The sequence below is a fragment of the Schistocerca americana genome, chromosome 7 (assembly GCF_021461395.2).
Source record: "Schistocerca americana isolate TAMUIC-IGC-003095 chromosome 7, iqSchAmer2.1, whole genome shotgun sequence".
In the NCBI taxonomy this organism is placed as follows: Eukaryota; Metazoa; Arthropoda; class Insecta; order Orthoptera; family Acrididae; genus Schistocerca; species Schistocerca americana.
Window position 1 is genome coordinate 225,340,673 of NC_060125.1, and position 14,101 is coordinate 225,354,773.

Sequence of the window (14,101 nt, forward strand, 5' to 3'; positions counted from 1 at the left end):
TGAGAGTATATGCTACACTTTTTAAAGAGGCTTTTGTTGCTTAATTTTATGTACTAAATGCTATTTGTATGAAGGACAACTGAATGTAAATTTTGTACATAAAATTAAAAAAAAAAATAAACGTTTTTTTTTCAGAATTAGTGAAAAGCATGAGCCCTTTTAAGGCCATCTTTAACAAAGCGAACCCGAGCCCCAACCCCTTTTGAGAAATTCCTTGCTACGTCCTGTGCGATAGTTGATTAGCAATCGTAGCTCACGTACACTGGTGTTGTTACGCTCTCGGAAGTAGGTCCTCCTTCTTGTTACTAAGTTACAGTAAATGAAACTTTACGATATTCTAAAGTATTAAAAGCTATCAACTTTTTCCTTGGTCATACTTTAGATATGTAGTTTTTACTTCAGAAATCTTGTACAGGTCTTTCTCTGTAATGTTGTGCACTGATTGTCGTTCTGTTCATATGTACTGTGAAAACGGCTGACAATGCTTGCTGCTGCGTAGTGAAACATGCGCGTAGAACACGGTTAACAAGTGGCGAGAAACAGGTTGTTCTAAATGTTGTTCATTGGTTTACAGAAAGATAAGCTTTGAGGTTCTGACTAAGTGTATTTACTAAAGCTAAGGGAATTTTGAAAACCGAATGTGTAGCTGAATATATAGCGTTGTAGAATGATAAATCGATACAAGTCATGGATCGATGTTACAAATCTCGATTGGTTTTCTCTTCGTTTTCGTTCAGTTAAACATAAAATTCATCAAATATATGCTAATTAACGCATATCTAACCATCATTTTAACGAAAAATATATGTCTTCTTGTTTCTAATAACATATTGCATCAAAATTCTCGTTCTGCTGCAGTATGAACCCAACAGAACTAAATGGTTCAAATGGCTTTTGCACTATGGGACTTAACGTCCGAGGTCATCAGTCCCCTAGATTTAGAACTAATTAAACCTAACTAACCTAAGGACATCACACACATCCATGTCCGAGGCAGGATTCGAACCTGCGACCGTAGCAGCAGCGCGGTTCCGGACTGAAGCGCCTAGAACCGCTCGGCCACAGCAGCCGGTCCCAACAGAACTCAACTGATCTGGAGCCAAGTTAGGGGATAAGTCGCGAGAAATAACAAGGCATTTCAAGCTGCCGGACATATGGGAACTAATGCACAAAGTTTTGGCGCACGTCACTGCCTAACGCTGGCGAGACACACAACGCCACGCCAGAGGAGAAAATGTGGCGCTTGGATGGTTTCGTGGTTTCTGTTATTGACCTACTCGTTATCAGTGTAGCAGATGAGAGTTCAAGCACTAAAATGTATTTTGCGAAGTTGAAAATGGAAGGCGTTCAGAGATTACCAGACGACTTACTATAAATAATACATTCAGTGGCTTCAGTACTTTTATACGGTGAAACCCCTGCAATACGCTGTAACGCCACACATATCGCGCGCAGAAAAATTACCCCGTGTTTAAGTTAGGAATTTTTATCACTCTTGTTTTTAATTACAATACTATGTTAGCCAAGAACGAGAGCGTATTATTCTTCACGTCTAGTCCTCTAAGAGGCGTGCGGTATTGGAGTTCTCTTTAAAAATGAAATGACATTCTAAGCTACATAGTTTCTTTGTTCGTGTGTTTTTACATCGTAATTGCAAATGCCCACGTCACTGCAGGTTAGCTGGACCAGCTTGCTGGCCGGTGTCGTCCAAGATAAATGCGCCGGTAAAGTTGTTACCGTATATTATCGCTCAGTCAATGTGAGCGTAACGCACAGCATAAAACGTATCTCTATTGCCGTATTTTGCTGTTCTAGAGACAGCTTCGCTTCCGCTCCACGTGGAACGAAATCTAATGAGACTCCAGCAAGCGTGCAAGGAATACATGGGATAATGTTTACAGTTTACATCAGGTTACGCAGCATAGAAGCCGGAGTCTCCCGAATATACTGGTTAACTAATGCATAGATAAACCTCAGCAGGTGCCGGCCAAAGTGGCCGTGCGGTTAAAGGCGCTGCAGTCTGGAACCGCAAGACCACTACGGTCGCAGGTTCGAATCGTGCCTCGGGCATGGATGTTTGTGATGTCCTTAGGTTAGTTAGGTTTAACTAGTTCTAAGTTCTAGGGGACTAATGACCTCAGCAGTTGAGTCCCATAGTGCTCAGAGCCATTTGAACCATTTTGAAACCTCAGCAGGTCGTATATTATTTGTTATTTTACTAGTCTCTCTCTATAAGGACGGCAGCGGTGGCCGTGCGGTTCTAGGCGCTGCAGTCTGGAACCGCGGGACTGCTACGGTCGCAGGTTCGAATCCTGCCTCGGGCATGGATGTGTGTGATGTCCTTAGGTTAGTTGGGTTTAAGTAGTTCTAAGTTGTAGGGAACTGATGACCTAAGATGTTAAGTCCCATAGTGCTCAGAGCCATTTCAATCTCTCTATAAAAGAGAGCCTCTTCAGATACTCATTGCACCGACTGTAGTATGTCAATATTTCAAAGTTTCTCTCAGCTCCTCATGTTGACGATTGCGCTGAGAACACCTTTGAACATATAGCATGTCGACATTAGGTTAGTGAATATTTCAAGACACTGTCGTTTATCTAGTGAAACTACTAATAAAGCAAGTAATATGCGACCACTAACGGTTCATCTGCACTTTAATTCCTAGTGAGTGCTTTGCAGCCTGCGGCCAATGGCTTTGCCGTGCGTTACGTTGGCAGTGATCGAAGACAAAACACTAGCTAACGGGCCGAAGTACTCCGACTTCTAACGATTCAGAACCGGGGAACCGAACACATAACAATCCGTTGTCAGATATACAAATTTCCAGTTTTTGCAAATTCGTGTGCCTTGTGCCATATGGTGGACCTCCTGCATAAGCTTTGTGATAGCGCTCAAATTAAAGAATTGCTTGCGTGTGTTGCTGGCAACGGAAACAATGGTGGCTTTCATGAACGCACGCCATAATGTTATTAAATTTTACAGCTAGTTTTTCTCGTGCATTCATGAGACAATCGCGCCAAAACGGATCGTTTGTTTATATATCTGTGCGAAGACATTAGTACTGGCTGTGGAAAAGTGGTAGGCTTGTTATCTAATTTTACAGTCTCGAGACAGGCTCGCGTCATAGACTTATTTCATAACTCCCTAAGCTTCTAGTTATAATTTTCCCCCTGCGGCACACAATTTTACAATATTATTTATGTCGAAGTTAACATTAAAGCGAAGCGTACGATGAAAATAATTTTTTAAACATTCTTTTTACATGCTTTATGTTATTCCTCTGCACTAGGCTCGATCACTTCCAAACTGCTAAGAATTGTTTATTCTTCTGAAATTGTTTTACTCCCGACTAACTCATTTTTTTCTATAAAACGGCCTTTTCGTCCTAGCTCGTTCTACAGCTAAATGTGATTCTTAGCTTCGTATCTCAGGCTGCTGTTCAAATTACTGTAATCGATATACCTTTGAGCAATTTAATTCACATTTCACACCTTATAATTCAGTTTTTACGCGTTCTCACGGGGCCATCCAAAGTTGTAGAGCAAGGACGTCCATTTTTTTTTAGCTTACCTGGGCCACACTGAAAGAAGGCGAGTATTTTTGGGCCGCACGTAGTACCCTTAACACTACTAACAATAACCGCCGAGAAAAAAAATCGTGATGGACCAAGCAGAGAATATCAACATCTGGCGGGTGTTTCAGACTGAAAATATTCAATTTATCATAACTTTACACAGCTCTATTGTATTTATTTATTTTTACCGGTTATGTTATAATTGATCACTTCTTGGGCCGCATTGATGCATGCTTTAGACCGCGTGCGGGCTCGGGCTTGGAACCCCTGTTACGGAGTTCAACCATCGAACTCTTTTGTCGGGTGAAGAGGAATGTTTCGATACGAATAGTCGGCTTTGGCCAGTAACGTAATGCCAACCAATTTAGAAGACAAAAAGGTTGATCTGTAGCTGGGCATGAGATATAAATTAGGTCAGAAGGTGACAGTATGGTTGTGAGTTGGCGAAGCCAACGAATCTGAAACTAAATAAATCTGGTTGTGATGAAAGACTGATATGTAGCTTATCCCATTTGAAAAAATCGCCAATAACATCACGTTTTATCACGCCATATTGATTACGGCGTTTGTTGCACGTTTCCTGTATATCTAGTCTAACAAATTTTGTGATTAGGAAAGAATCGCAATCACTTACGAAAAACAATTTAACTACAGCGTGCATTGACTGATGCATTCCTAGCTGGAAACGCCTTCCAAGTGGCACTGTTCACCATTAATATTTGGTACCTTCCGATATCAACTATAAACAAAAGAAATACTAATGCGCAACACTTTATTAATGATGACTTGTTTTTAACATATCATGTAACGAAATATCCAGTTACTCAGCTATGATAGTGTCTGAATGTCGTCTGCAATCAATAAATCAATTATTTTGCAGTGAAATAATCAAGAACAACTTGATTACACTAAGAATTTAAAGATAGTTTAGTTTTATAACATTCTATCAGTCATGTACAACAGTGTGGTACACCCTGTCATGATTAATTACGCGCCGCAATTATTATCTGCATGCGAATCGGAACTCGGTTTAATCGATAATATCGATATTTGAAACGGTCGGAGTGTAGTTGCAATTGCAGGAAGTGAGTTTGGTTATATCGACCATGGAATATATCGATAAGAGGAATTAGATGGTGGTAGGTGGTGTTTTGGCGGTATGAAAATGTAGGATATTGACAGGATGGAATGAGTTAATGATACGTGGGACGACTATTTACATTAATTTGAAAACATAGATGACTTATGTGTCTATAATGCTGTTATTATCGCTCTGAAGTCCATGCGTTTAACGCTAATTCGACCTTCTTAAATCCCTGGCACGGCCGCACGGAGAAATGGCTGTTGTCAGAAATGCCGTATAAATGATGAATTGTATCAGAAAGCCGTAATTATTTTAAAAATCATATTTGCGTTCATATAACTGAGAGTAGTAGTGGAAAGTGTGTTACCGCAGTGACTGGCCTGCATACCGATACTGAGTTGTTTACATTGATGGCTTAGGTCGCGAATTTTGAACCGAAGCGTGACAGAAGATTTTTAGTCGGGGAAATGGATAGGCAAGAACAAGTTATCGCTGTTGTGAAACAAGAAGCAAACGAGAATAACACTCATGCATCAGTAACCTCGGACAAACAGATGAACGACTGTAGTGAAGATACTATACCTAGTCCAACAACTGGTGACAACCCAACTGGAAACCCTTGGTGCAATACAAAATGTGTTTTTTGCCAACATGTGTTATCGTCCGGAGACGCTCCGAAACTTTTAGATTGTCTTCACGCCAGTTGTTCTTCTTGCTTGTCATTAAAATTTAACGAACAGGAGCAACTTGACGTTGAAGTAGTTGGTAAGATTATATTTTGTTTACGTTAATCAACAGCATAGTAACTAAATCGAAATAGCGCTTTAAATTTTGGAATTAGGTTTTTAAACAATTTTCTACAAGTGCTCTTCTTATATTGCAGAGAATAGTAATGTGGTGTGCCCCATATGTCGTGTTCACTGTTATGCTGCCAACATAATTGAAAACCAGTTTCTCTTGGAAGCAGAGGGTGACAATGAAAATGGTCAAGGCTCTTCTAAAGTTAGTGACCAGAAGTGCACAAGTTGTTTAGATAATTCCATTGTCACAAGTTGGTGTGTGGAGTGCTCTGAATATATTTGTGATGGTTGTGTTCAGGTAATCATATGTTTTTAATTATTCACTGTTGTGTAACGGAAGAAATATTATGTACTTAATGAACCTTTGATGTAGGCACATCAACGTTTAAAAATTACGAAAGAACATACCATAAAGCCAAAGGAAGAGGCAGAAAATGACAATCAAGCTTCAGCTGTTACGAATGCCCCCAGAAGTCTCTACTGTGCTGTGCATAGACAGGTATGAGGTGTAATATTGTAAGTCTTTTATAAACTACATGAATATGTGGTTTTCATATCAGTTTTCCGCGTAGTGCTCAGCGCACACCTTTTAATTTGTGTTTTGTGAGATATATTCAAGACATCAACAATCTTTAGTGAACTCTTTTCTGCTGCAGCTGTTATAGTTAAGTAAGGAAATAAATGAATCTCGGCAACTAAAGTAGCTTAATAATACTAGTAAAAATTCAGATACAACATGTGTCTGTAGTTAGAAAGCAAAATATTTAGCCTAAGCCTATAGAAAACGTGTTACTTATAACCCAATTCAGCTTTGAAAGATGAACTGTGATAGTTTTAAATGAGCACAAATACATTGTGTAGGGCTGTAGTCAAGACAGCATAAGAAGGTTCTCTAACGCTCTAGATGACAAGAGTCGATGTGGAGCTGATTTGCAAATTCACACTGCTCTCACATCAGTTGACTTGGTGTGCACAGCTGATCTTCCTCTCTGGATAGTCGATCTCCAAAAACTTCTTCTCTGCAGAATAAAGCTGGTCAAGTGAATTTACCCATCTTCTCTCTCTCTCTCTCTCTCTCTCTCTCTCTCTCTCTCTCTCTCTCTCTCTCTCTCTCTCTACTCATGAAATAAGTGGATAGTCGCAGAATACTTTTAATTTAATCTTGTTATATTTCAACTTCCACAAAGACAAATTCACCATTTCTCACATAAATGTTCAGAAGTTTGCAAGTCAACTGATTAGTCTCACATTAGACTCGATTAAATACATTTACAATAGCGTTGGTTTAACAACCATATAATTTATGAACGTGTCTTGCTACTAGCAACTCCAACACATGAATTACTTATAAGTCTAATTTCATTTCTTCATTTGTCGTTAACAATCATCACAGTCGCTAAACGCACAGAATAATACATAAACACTCCTTGTTCTTCTCTACAAATACACTGAAACTCTATGGATCGTACAGCAGGTACTTGTTAGCGGCTGCGTCCGCATTTCGCTCGTGACTGTTTTTAGATCTGCACACACAAACATGCCATGCACTGTAGGTCAGATTTGTCTCTCTCTCACTTCTGTTTAAAATGTCATGTGTTTGAGACGGAGGAAAGCCACGTGGTTCTAGAATTTACGCAGAAATTCATGAAGCACTACATATTCCCCCGCTCAGATCGAACACACGATACTTTATATACAATCATTATGTACATTATATCACATAAAACAACAATTCATATTTCAACAGTATACCTTGTTCCTTTCATAACCGTGAATACCCTTTTTCGTATTATTTAGCTATTCCTTATTTTTTTCGTTTTTCTTTAATTATAAAATGTGAACATTTCAATCAATGTTGAAGTTTGTTTTCTTATATCTAGGAATTGTAGGGACGAAACCTATAGTTTACAATTGTAAGCTCCAGTAGTTTATGACACTTGAGTACTTTATTCTAGGTAATTCCTTGTACTATTTTTTCCTTAGTACTTAATAGTATCATTATTTATAGTAGTTTGTAGTCTGGAGGTACTCTGAGCAACTGAAAGTGTTCTTTTCAACACTTGTAAACTCACATAAAACATAGGCCTAAAAAAGCTAGTGGTGTATAAAATTCAAACTTACCAGAATAATTCCTATTAAATGTGTTACTTGTCATGATACTGTCCTTTTCCCCTAGGATCAGTACCTATACCTTACATGTGAGTTGACCCTATGAGTGCACTTCCTCCTTCCGTCCTGGTAGGTACGCCTCTTTATAAAACATCCCTATTCATCAGGCCACAGGACATCCTTACTCTATGTAGGTACGCCTGCCCTATATCCTTAGCAAATGTTGGGTACATCTCCCTTATCCTTTGAGTAGGCCTCATGGTTCATTGCCCTAGTATACGTCTTTATGTGCATTATAATTAAATATTTTCTGGTAAAATAAAAATCTATTTTACACTTCACTCTCACTTCTTAATACCTCATTTAATACTCTAGAGTCCTCCTCTACTTTTCAACTTCTATAATCTTAGTAGCTACTATGTCTACATTTAGCGTCTACGTAAGACTGTGAAGTAATTTGCAAAATGGGCAGTCTTGATTAAAGTCTCTTCTGTTGCACTATCTCGAGCACTTCAGACAGGTGAAAAACTAGGTAACATACCAGTGACTATTACTGCACATAAAACTTTGAATACAGTACAAGTAGTTATGTTTCAGAGACCTTGATCTCCAGAGAGATTAGAAGTTACAAAAAAGTTATGTTGTTGTGTGTAAGTGTGACATGCAATCCCTCTGCTCATGAGATCTTTCTAATGCTTATGCTTAAGACATAAATCATTTACTATATTGTGCAAAAGATAAGAAGATACAATCATATAAATGAACTGGCTGCCCGTCTTATCCTGAGACAAGGAAAAATTGTTAACCCAAGCATCCAGTTGACATGGTGAAAAACTGCTCACAGATGACATCTGTGGGAATCAATGTACAGACCCCTCGACATGTCCTCTTGGGGCCAGTACAGTTCTGACAGAATGCACAGTAATCTCGAAGTGCTGGGAAACTGTCATCAGCAAAATGTGTTCTTGGAGAGCAACACAAAGTGCAGAACAAAAGAAAACAGGTAACAACAATATCCATAACATTTCCAATGGATCACCATGTTGAAGGTGTCCTCATTAGGTGTAAAGGGACCAGAAAGACATATCACATGCCAGGGCAACTGTCTGTTGCAGTGGGAGGTGGAATGACACAATGAACATTGGTTCAGAATCAATGACATGGGGGAAGCTGGTACCTCCAGAGTCACAGGAGAAGCCTTCACTCGCGATTTCTTCTTCTTCTTCTTCTTCTTCTTCTCCTCCTCCTCCTCCTCCTCCTCCTCCTCCTCCTCCTCCTCTTTTGCAACTTTTGGAGCATCTCTAATGTGAGTGTAAAAAAGAGAGGAAGAACAGGTACCTCTCGGACCCAGAGTTCACAACTCCTTCAGTCACTAGCTGATTTTGGCCTCTGACCTGTGGATTTCCAGGGAGAGGGGTCCCAAGAGGGAGACCTACCTCTGGTAGATGCCAAAAGTCAAAGCTGTTTCTCTGGCCAGGTGCGGAGAGTGATTCCTGAAGATCGGTCTCAGGAATCATGAGAAAGGAGGGCAGGGGTAGATTTGGGTTTGAAAACGTTGAAGTAGGTGGGGTGTGCAAATGACACCAGCAATCACCATTTGTAATGTTTATTTACTTCAAGGCAGGCCAAACTCTTTTTGTCCTACTTGGGTATATCAATGCATACCAGTCTATGTGGGGAAGTACAACTTCCTTTAGGGGCCTTCTGTTTGACTAGCTTCTTTCTGATTTTGATCTGTCTCTACTCAGTGATGGCTTCTGTGCACCCCGTGGCCCCTTTTTGGCTATTGGCCTTACGACCTCTTCCCCAAATTTGTGGCTTTGCACCAGTGGTTGCTACACGATGATCTTTCTGACAGTGACACCTTCCAGTGATCCTGTCACTTCCTTGTCACTACCTAGTGAACCAGTTACCTCAATGGGCATTTCAAAGAGCTATCTGGCAGTTGTTCGCCTCTGTTGGCACTTTCATCCCCGCTCTGTCAGTTTGCATCGACAAGGTTGTGGAAGACATTTCTGAGGCAATCAACTGTGCCACTGGAACTGCTATTCCCGTTTCTACAAGTCCGATCGGCCATCGGCCGGTGCCATGGTTGACCAAAAACATTGTAACTACTATTCAGGATTGCAAAAGGTCCTGCAATGTCTCAAGTGACATCCTTCATCACAGACTCCCCTCCTCACTTTTAATCAAGCACTAAGGCTTGCTACCTAATTAAACACAGAAAGAAGGAATGCTGGGAGAACTAGGTCTCCTCCTTGGGAATGTATGCCTTTCCCTCTCAGGTGTTGGCCAAGCTCTGTATAGCCTTCTGGGCTGCCAAAGATCAACAAATATTCCCAGTCTCATCCTTCAGGATGGTGTTTCTACCAGTGTGTCAGTTCTCAATGAACACCTTGCGACCCACTTTGTGAAAGCATTGGCATCCTCTTGTTTCCTGGCTATATTTTGCATGCCTAAATAACCAGTTGAGGACATCTCCCTATCCTTCAGTCCCCCACCTCACTCACCCCCCTTCCCAAGCTACACCAAATAATATAATGAACCCTTGACTGACTGGAAACTGCTTCCGGCTCTTACCTCCTCACACCCTACAGGCCCGGACCATGATTCAGTTCATAATCAGATGATGCAACTTCCAAAAGTTACTCAAAGGCTCTGTTCACTTGGGATTTTCGGCTGTATTTGGTTTGAAGGTGTCTCTCTTCACAGTGGTAGGTGGTATCATCATCCAAATCCTAAAATCAGGCAGAAACACAATGTCATTCAGCAGCTATGACGTAATTAGTCTCACCTACATGCTTTGCAAACTGTTCGCCAATTATACGGGGTTCTCGAATCTCGGAGCCTTTTGTCCCTTCATTATTGTGGTTTCTGGGAGGGATGTTCCACTGCCAACCACCTGCTCAAGTTGGTAATGGCAGCCTTATAGGCTTTATCTAAATATCAACACCCCATTGCAGTCTTTTTTGACTTGCATAAGGCATATGATACTGATTGGCACCATCACTTTCTATTTAACTGCTGTGACTGGGACTTCCGAGGCTCACTACTGATTTTTACTCTTCAGGTTTTGTCCCACCTGTTTTTTCAGGTTAAGAATTGTATAACACTCAGCTCCCAAGGGTCCTAGAGAATGGCATCCCACAGGGCTCTTTGCTGAACTTTACACCGTTTCTCATCACCATCAATTGGCTAGTGCCCTCCATTGTGCCATTGATTACCCATGTTAACACCTTTTGCATTTGGTATAGCTCACCATCCTGCTGTCATGGGTGAACGCCAGCTCCAAGGCACCATCCAAAGAACCCCCAATTGTACCCTTTCCTATGGTTTTCAGTTCCTTCCTGCAAAAATGCGGGTGATGGTTTTCTGTTGTCATACAACAGTCATCCTGATGCAGAACTCCCAGTGCTTGGTTGTTGTTGTACAGTCCCAATTTTTGAGACTGCTGTGAGCTGACTTGGCTTCTCCATATTATTTTTATCAACTAAAGCAAACACTAGAAAATCCAGGATGGAATGTAACAATACCAGAGAAGGAAAGTTGCTACTCACCATATAGCGGAGATGCTGAGTCGCGATAGGCACAATAAAAAGATTCACACAATCAAAGCTTTCGACCATTAAGGCCTTTGTCAGCAGTAGAGACACACACACACACACACACACACACACACACACACACACACACACACACACACACACACACACACACACACACAACTTGCTCACACGTCTGCAGTCTCGGAGAGCTGAGACCACACTCGACTAAAGACTAGCTGCTTGTGGAAGCTTATAACACTCTGTGCAGCAACAGTTGCGCAGCAAACATCATCGAGACAGAGAGCAATGGAGAAGCAGAAAGGGAAATTCAGTAGGCTTTCACTGAAACAACATGGAGCAGAACATAAAGCTACGGAACATGCTGTGATCAACATGACAGCATGAACCATCAACGCAGGTGCCATCTCAGCACTTAAGAAGGGACGTAGCTTTGCTCCTTCACCACGAAGCATCCCCTTCGCTGACATATTGAGTGGTGTTGAACAAGCGGTTCGTAGGTATCCGAGTGATGTAGCTGAGGAAAACGAGCCATGTTCTTTTAAAATCCAAACCACCAGCTTCAGACATGACTAGAGCTGAACGCAGTGGCCTCCATGCTCTCTGGAATGATCCTCTCGTCGTCGTCCTACCAGCTGACAAGGGCATTTCTGCCGTCTTAATTGAACGAGTCGACTATGACGCAAAAATCAGATGGATGTTGGAGGAAGACACATACCAAAAATTACCTCGGGACCAAAAATCCAGAATAGTGAGGAAGACTTCAGAGCTTCACAAACGGTCATCCTCCCCAAGGCACCAAGTCTGCCCACGTTCTATGGTCTGCCAAAGGTGCATAAGAAGTACACACTGTTGAGGCCGATAGTGAGTACCATCGAATCGCCGACCTATAAACTTGCTAAACATCTGACCAGCCTCCTCTTTACAGACGTTGGATGCTGTGGACACCATACAAAGAATACGGCAGACTTCATCAGTCAGATTAAAGGTCTGCAACTTGCTGAAGGGGATATTATGGTTAGCTTCGATGTGGTTTCTTTATTCACGTGTGTCCCCATCACAGACTATTGACTTGCTGTCCCAGCTCTTTGAGGACACCATCATGGATTTATTTAAGCACACTCTGCGTCCTCATATTTCATACGTGATGGAGAATATTTTAACCAAACTGACGGCATGGCAATGGGAAGTCCATTAGCTCCAGTAGTAGCCAACCTCTTTATGTAGCATTTCGAAGACATCGCCTTGGACACGGCTCCTGCAAAGCCGAGCTGTTTTTATCGCTACGTTGACGATACTTTCGTCATTTGGCCACATGGACAAAAAAAGTTAGAAGAGTTCCTGGAGCACCTCAACAGCATCCACGACCACATCAACTTCACAATGGAAGTAGAGAAGGAGGGTTCCCTGCCGTTCTTTGACGTGCTTGTCCGCCGTAAACCCAATGGGTCTCTAGGTCAGAGCATTTACCGCTAGCTCACCCACATGGATCGGTATCTGCACACCACCAGCTTCCATCACCCACCACAGAAATAGTCAGTTCGGAGGACCTTAGTACATCGAGCTGAAACTGTCCCAGATGCTGAAAACTTGTCGAGAGAATTGAGACAGTTACGCAAAATTTTTAAGGAAAATGGTTATGACAACAAACAGATCTCACAAGGAGTGTTATCCAAGCCTTAAAGGAAAAAGACCTCTGAAGAAGACACCAAGCAGGTTGCATTCTTACCTTTTTGTGGTTTGACAACAGGGAAGATTAGTTGGCTCCTGAAGAGGCATAAAATAGACACAATCTTCAGCCCTCTAGAAAGTAATGAAACCTGTGAAAGACGATGTAGGCCTCAGAACGCCAGGAATTTACAAGATATCGTGTGGTTGTGGGCAGTTCTATGTCGGCCAGATTGTTCTGAGTACAGCGTGGGATCTGGTGTTTAGGGAGTTGAAGTGGGCCCAACCGTTGCGCGGCCAAAACATTACCATATATGGTGTGGGACCAAGCACCAGTCTCGTCACGAGTGATGGCGCGGCTACATAAGCATGGCAGTGACAACCACACGACAGTCATCCACTTGACAATGGCAGAGGAGGTCTCTGCCGAAGGCTCGTAGGCAGTAAACCACTTGACGCGGCTTGAAACCCATGAATGTTTTATTAATGAATATCGCCGCAAAAGCATGCATTCGTACAGATAGCACTTCACTCACCTATAGTTGTTTGGCCCTAGTCCCTTGTCTCATCCTGATTGGACTCCATTTACCAGGTTTATGGATCAACACTCTATTAATCATCGAACTTATCACATTATTTTTGGATACAAGGGGGCGTCAGCGACCTGACTCCCACCATTGAGTGAAATTACCTGCTTGAATGAACCTCAAGGTCCTCTGACAAGACCTCCACCTAACCTCCTCCCCCCCCCCCCCCCCCCCTCCTTGTTCGGCATCCAGACCAGGTATTAGTATTGATTTGTTTCAAGGTTTTAAAATTTCAGTCACTCCCATGATCCTGTGGGATTTATCCCTTTCGTTCTTCTAGAGGATCAAGGTGCTGCCATCATTTACACTGTTACCTTTAAAACGAAGGGTAGTATTTGATATACTTTTCATCCCCAACCAGTCAGGAACAAGATTTGTTGCATGGAACATTTCATGTTTTTATGACAGAACCAATACCCATTATCATAGCCTTATGTTTTACTAAAAAGACTCCCTCAAACACATCTTAATTCATATTGACTCAGTGAGCAGTCTACAGGCCATTGATCGATGATAAGACCGTTTTACACGAGCGACTTGCTGGTCAAGATCAACTACTCGAAGTGCATGCGCCTTTTGTGCATGCATGTAAATCGGCAACCAACCGTGGCATGAGTGTGTCTCTGATGTCAGTGATCTACGAGGGTTGGAACTTTAATAGTGGCAACTATTTATTTGCAGCTCTTATAAAATAGACACGTTTCAAAGTTTTACTG

General features: G+C 41.7%; 1 protein-coding gene across 2 annotated transcripts in view; it reads left to right on the top strand.

Annotated features, from left to right (window-relative positions):
- Positions 1–4,708: 4,708 nt before the first annotated feature.
- LOC124621934 (E3 ubiquitin-protein ligase TRIM33) overlaps positions 4,709–14,101 on the top strand; it is a 131,610-nt gene continuing 122,217 nt past the window's right edge. For both annotated transcript variants that reach the window (XM_047147442.1, XM_047147443.1), the window contains exons 1-3: positions 4,709–5,423; positions 5,542–5,756; positions 5,832–5,957. In XM_047147442.1, coding sequence (XP_047003398.1) covers positions 5,126–5,423; positions 5,542–5,756; positions 5,832–5,957 — 639 coding nt within the window. In that variant the 5' untranslated portion in view covers positions 4,709–5,125. The remainder of the gene's footprint in view (positions 5,424–5,541; positions 5,757–5,831; positions 5,958–14,101) is intronic.